Source organism: Halyomorpha halys, unplaced genomic scaffold (assembly GCF_000696795.3).
Source record: "Halyomorpha halys isolate HHAL.00 unplaced genomic scaffold, Hhal_1.1 Scaffold596.1, whole genome shotgun sequence".
Classification (NCBI taxonomy): Eukaryota; Metazoa; Arthropoda; class Insecta; order Hemiptera; family Pentatomidae; genus Halyomorpha; species Halyomorpha halys.
In genome coordinates, this window is record NW_027106269.1 from 1,042,691 (window position 1) to 1,048,690 (window position 6,000).

Genomic DNA, 6,000 nt, shown 5'->3' on the forward strand with positions numbered 1-6,000 from the left:
AATCAAAATTTTTGGTTATAATCTCTGCTGCTAAAAAAAAATTAATATATTTAGATTTTTTATATTTATTTATTGATATTTACAAATGTATTTACATAAAAATACATTTGGTAAATTTGATGTAAGATCTTAATAATATGATACAGGCATATAGAGAAACTACGCATTGGCATAACTCTAATAATATTTCTACATCAGAAGGTCTCGAGACAATGTTTTTTCCAGGTGCCTCAGAGGATTGTTAAGAATGGAAGAGGAAGCAGGGTTAGAAACTAGTGGGTTTGGGTAATTGGGGAGCTTATAATGGTTTGGGAGTCGGGCTGAATCAGTTAAATATGGAACGATAAAGACCATAATCTTTATGGATGATTTTATCGGTGACAAAATAAGGAGCATTGAGGATATTGCATTGTAATGATTGGATAAGAGAGGAATCCGACGGTTTAGTGGAGCCCCAAAGCTAAACCGTAGTCCAGATAGGCTGTATTTTAGTCATGTAGATCAGTGTTTGTGATGCATAAAGGGTTATTATAAACTGCAAACATGCATGTGTCATCGGTATACTTGGTGGGGATTGTGTTAGGATTGATTGAGATGTTAGCTGTATAGACTGTGTAGAGGATGGACCCGAGGAACATCAGCGAACTAAGAGAAAAGGGGTGGATATGAACCATTGTGGTTTACTTTGAATATTTAAATTTAAATTTTTGAGTTTTTATGTCTTGAATGCAATAGCTTTAGCAGAATTGACTGTAACTAATACTTACTTGCTCACTGATTCTAATTAACAGTTTCTAACTAATTTTTTTTTTTTTACAAAAGTTAGGTAGGTAGATTATCGAATTTATTTTATTTATTTTTAAAGAGTCACACGAATTCATATTTTTTTTCGTACCCTTCATTAAAATAAATTAGTACATCACGCATATATCATACGATACATGAAATGGATTATATATATTTTAATTAAGTCTTGATTGCGCCCTTTGATAGCCTGGTGGCATTATAAGGTGTTGATATCAGTCCAGCTAAGGTGGTATAGTCAAGCTACAGCTAAAAGCTACGCCATGGAATTAATGGAAAGTGAAAAACACGAATTTTCAAATGTCTTCTCTTAATATAGAGCTACTTACTGCCGTTGTTTAAGGTGAGATTAGAATATTTACAATGCACTGTTGTAACCCATTTTCGTTACATAAGTTAGACTAAGCATCGCACGAATCGCAATTATAATACAAAGGATCGCTGCGGGGGAGTTCACAAAGGGCTCTTCGAATATCCTAGCGCCCTCCTTCTTCCATCTGCTTCTGTCGTACGTAGCTGACAGCAGCTTCAAAAGGGGCTCTCCAACCAGTCAGAAATTAGGATGGTGCAAAGCAAAACAGGAGCGATGTCAACGTTAATCGCTACAAAGATTAAGAAAAATGAATATAAAGCCTTCTAACGATGCTCGTCAAAGACATTGAAGATCCTTTCAGGAAATAAACGCTACTAATAATTTATTAAGTTAACTTCCGAGAACTGCAAGTTGGCACGCCAAAGGTTCATTAACGCCATGGTCAATGATAATCGTCGTCCTGACCTTTGAAGAAATGGGGTTAGACTACGAGTTAAAAAAGTTTAAGAGACTAGGTGTATAATGTAATCCTCTATTATCGATAACATCTAAAGGTTCCAAACCAAAAAATACCAAATATTTATTCTCATTGCAGTAGAAACATGTTTATTTTTTTTAAGTGCAATTAAAACCTAAATGGTATTCACATCTGCGGGTAAGTTAGATAAGACCCTCTAATTTTTAACAGTTAATTAATTCCTGGGCTATTATAGGAAGTAGATAGTCTTAATAGTATTGTTTTATTTTTCAAACCCAGCCTTAATAAATAAATATATTAGCTTATTATTATTATATATTAATTTGTTTCAGAGTGTTTTAAACTTTAATTAAAACACTAATATCTTTTGATCCTCATCTCTCAGCTTTGTCTATCTTTCCCCGACGGTTCGGCCCTCATGCCATAATCAAGGTGCACCTAAAATATTCAAATTAATCAACAATTTACCCAATACATAACACTATATTTCTACTAACATACTTTACTATTGTTTAGACTAAGCTATTAAACAAAATTCTTTCTATTGTCTTCCAACAGCCTAAGTCAGTTTTCTTTTAAAATAAATACATTTATTAATTAATATCACACAATTTCTTTTAATCATTTTCTAAAAAGTCTTCTTCCTACAAATATTTATATTCTTTGTGCATCAATAAATAGATATTTTTTTGTGCGCACAACACGCACTTTTACCACAAATCCTGCATTAAATATTATATAATTCACTTATATAAATTTAACTAATAATTTTTGTATTTTTAATTTCTTAAATAATTTAATTTAATAACATGTCATTATTTAGGAGCACGGTGGTATTTTGGTAAAGCACAAAGCTACTAACCCCAAGGCCCGGCTTCGAATCCGGCTGGGCAGATGATTATTTTGTGTTACACGGTAGCCGTGAGTCAACCCAGTGGGTTATGCACCCCTCCTAAAGTCCACCCAGACTCATAAAGTAGGTATACCCTTAAGTCGGGAAAAAATTGGCGGTTGAGCGTGATTTCGACCAAATCACTTCCTTGTTGATCTGTTGTTCTAAAATCATTTCGAACATTTCTATTTTTTTATATATTCATCTTTTTTACGATTCTATTGACATATTTATTTAATAAATTTAAAACTTTTTATTGACAATTTTTAAATTACTACCAATTAATTTTAAAAGCGGTTTCAGAATAATGGTGGCTAAGGTTTTTTTTAATCCGATTTAACGTTTACTGTATAATTAGTATTTTCAGAAATATATATTGCATCTAAAAATATTACTTTCATTAAGAATTATTTTCACATTTTCAAAATCAAAATTAGGTTTATTTTGAAAAACGTTTGTACCCATGCTGTTTTTTTTTGTCTTCTTCCGAGTTTTTAATATCATTATTATGCTGTTACATTATTTTATTAAATTCTTTAGGTACCGATGAACATAGTTGTGTAGTATTTTAGGTATCTGTCTGAGCTGATATTTATATTCTATTCTATTTTTTTTATTTTACTATAATGATTTTTATTATTTTGTCTAAAACACATGGATATTTATTCAACATCACAATCTTTCGATGACCTCTGTATTTCTTCTCAAGGAAAATAAATAGTTGTAGAAGAAACAAAAAGGATCAAGAGATATTTTTGTTTTAATTTAAGCATTTCATTCAAAATCTTCCAATATATTTTGGTTTTTGTTATTATCAATGTTGAAAAGACAATCTACCAATAGTCGTTGATGTAGCTATACTATGTATGAGAAAAAACTCAAAACACATAATCCAAGAAAATACCTCATAGGAAAGAATATTCTATTTCAGATTTCTATTAAATGAAAATTAAGCCCAATTCCAATCCATTTAAGCGGGCTGAATTCCATCGGAATTAATTAGAATTGAAAGTTCCGTAAGAAATAAGCTTTTTTAATTTGGCTTATGGGCGGAGAAGAGGGTTAGCCTTTAATAGAGGACTATGTAACAATGGGCAGGGAGAAGTCCCACTTCCCACTCCAGGGGTGGAAACAATGAGTGTCAGGAAAGAGGCGGGTTTTCCAACTTGGCGGCAACTCTCAGCATTGCTACACCGAAATGGGGCTTTACAGTAATCCTCACACAGTATTCGTTATCAGTTAGTAAAATTGCTAAAATATCATAAATCACACAAATCTTCTAACTCAATTCCAAAATTAATAAAGATATTAACGATTCATAATCATTCTTATTGAAATTTATGACTGTATGATAAAATACAAAAAGTAAATGTGTTAACTTATGATTTAGAAGACATGATTACATCCTGTGAAGGGACCATTAGTAGCACTTCAATGATAACTGTAAATTAGAAAATCTCGTGGTCATCTTCTTTTCTGACGCTTCTGATGTTTATTAGATGTAGTTAAAAGGTTAAAACCAAGTGGGTTTGTGTATGTAAAGATTATGGAGTTAAAAATAATATATCTATTTCGGGCCACATCTACAACGTATGGGATATTGAGATCTTTAGGAATATTTATTTGTGAGGAGAATTAAGGATTTTGAATTATAAGAGTGAATTCGGAAGGTATTAGTTAGTTTTGGTGAAGCCCATAGCTCTACTAAACAACCAATACTAGACTAAATAAACCCGTGATTTTATAAATGTGGTATTGGTTAGAAGGGATACCCCTTCAGGCAATGCATTTGACTCTTACTATTAACTTTTAAGATAATAAGCATGATCCGAAAGGGTTTTGAAAGGATACAACTTTCCAGTTTAATAGAATGCTTACGTTGTGGCTAATAATGTTCCGTAAGATAATTAGCCATCTTTTATTGAAGCTACTGATAAATAATTTGAATAATACGTTTACTTCATAATGTTAATCTGATCAGTCCTATACTATATACGCAATTATATTCCCTAACTAGGACTGGAAGGACGGATTAACAACTTATTCTAGCCCGAGTAAGAAGTTTGAAATGTATTCCTCTGGGTCACCCACGAAATAATATTCAAATAGCCCAGTCAAAATTTGAACCGGTGCCCTTTATGATAAGGGTTTGCTCAGAAGACACCTACAATTGTGGACACGGCGGCTACTGGAATATTCATAAATGATTTAATTATAATATCTTATTTGGCGGTAATTAGATAATTCTTCAATGTCAGTGGTTTTAGATTCTTCGCGGTTCTGTCTCTAATAACTTAGCATTAAAAAAAATTACTAATATTTAAACAAAATGATATCAAGGAGTTTTTCTGAAAATGTTTCTGAGAATGTTTATATACATATGATGCATTCTAAAGCAACTTTTCATTTAGGACAAAGCATATATTTTCTTTTAAATTACTATTCATGCAACTCGTAATAACCTACTAAATATGACATAGAGTTATTTCCTTATGTAAGTTTGTCAATTTAAAAAAAAAAAAAAAAAAAAAAACCTTATATGAGTGTTTGGGCATGATCAATTCCAGTTCATTCACATAATAAATAAAAATAAGCGGATAATAAGAAAAAAATATGTTGAGAATGCTATGAAAGGAAGGAAATAAGCATATCAACTAACGAACTTCGGGGTTTAAGAACTTTAATACCTAAATAGATCTGTTGTGAGGTTGTTGCTTTTTTCGTAATAGTAATAATCAACATGTTGTCATCATCATTATGATCAACCCAATCCATATGTTTTATCTGCCCCCATTGAAGTATCAAATTTAGTTTATAAATGTCGGTCTATAAAACGGATCTACTTCTATTGTTCTATTAAGATGAATTTTTGTAAACACCACCGTATTCATGATTATTATCTGTATCCCATAGGCATACAGTTAAAAAACTTACCCTTGGCTACAGGGGACACTGCTATGAAGTTGGCCAGGGCGGCGCCAGTCCCGTGCCCCATCAGCGTTATCCTCTCCGGGTCTCCTCCGAAGGCCGGGATGTTTTCCTTCAACCAATGAAGGCCTGCCACCAGGTCCATAAGGCCGAAGTTGCCCTGGGCACTTCCACGAGCTCCAGTCTTGAGGAAACCTGGATACAAAGAGGAAAATTGGTGTAAATATCTAAATAATATCTTGAAGTTTAAAACATCCAAAATATATTAATATTTCATCTTATTATAGTATAGTCAGCAAAATAATAATCTATATTATAAAAAACCGTTGGTGTGTTACTTTAATCGGTATTACAAGTAAAGTGCAATCTCAGCAATCCAAACACTCCAGTATACTGAATGGCATTAAAAAAAAAGGTTACAATTTTTTAATAACTCAGCAGGCAATAACATTTTAACATTTTTACAGTTTACGGTAATCTAATTCCTACGAAAGTTTTCATAATATATTTTGTTTGAATTAGAAATACATGATATATATTGTATAAATCATTTGATTCTGTAAAACTAATTTGATTTGTAATAGA

At 31.9% G+C, this 6,000-nt stretch overlaps 1 protein-coding gene across 1 annotated transcript in view; it reads right to left on the reverse strand.

Annotated features, from left to right (window-relative positions):
* The window catches only part of LOC106684632 (neuroligin-4, X-linked), a gene marked incomplete at its 5' end in the record, with an annotated part of 248,080 nt that extends 242,470 nt beyond the window's left edge, over positions 1–5,610 (reverse strand). Inside the window, 1 exon segment of the mRNA XM_067044636.1 lies at positions 5,422–5,610. Within this exon segment, the coding sequence (XP_066900737.1) occupies positions 5,422–5,610 (189 nt within the window).
* Positions 5,611–6,000: the final 390 nt, after the last annotated feature.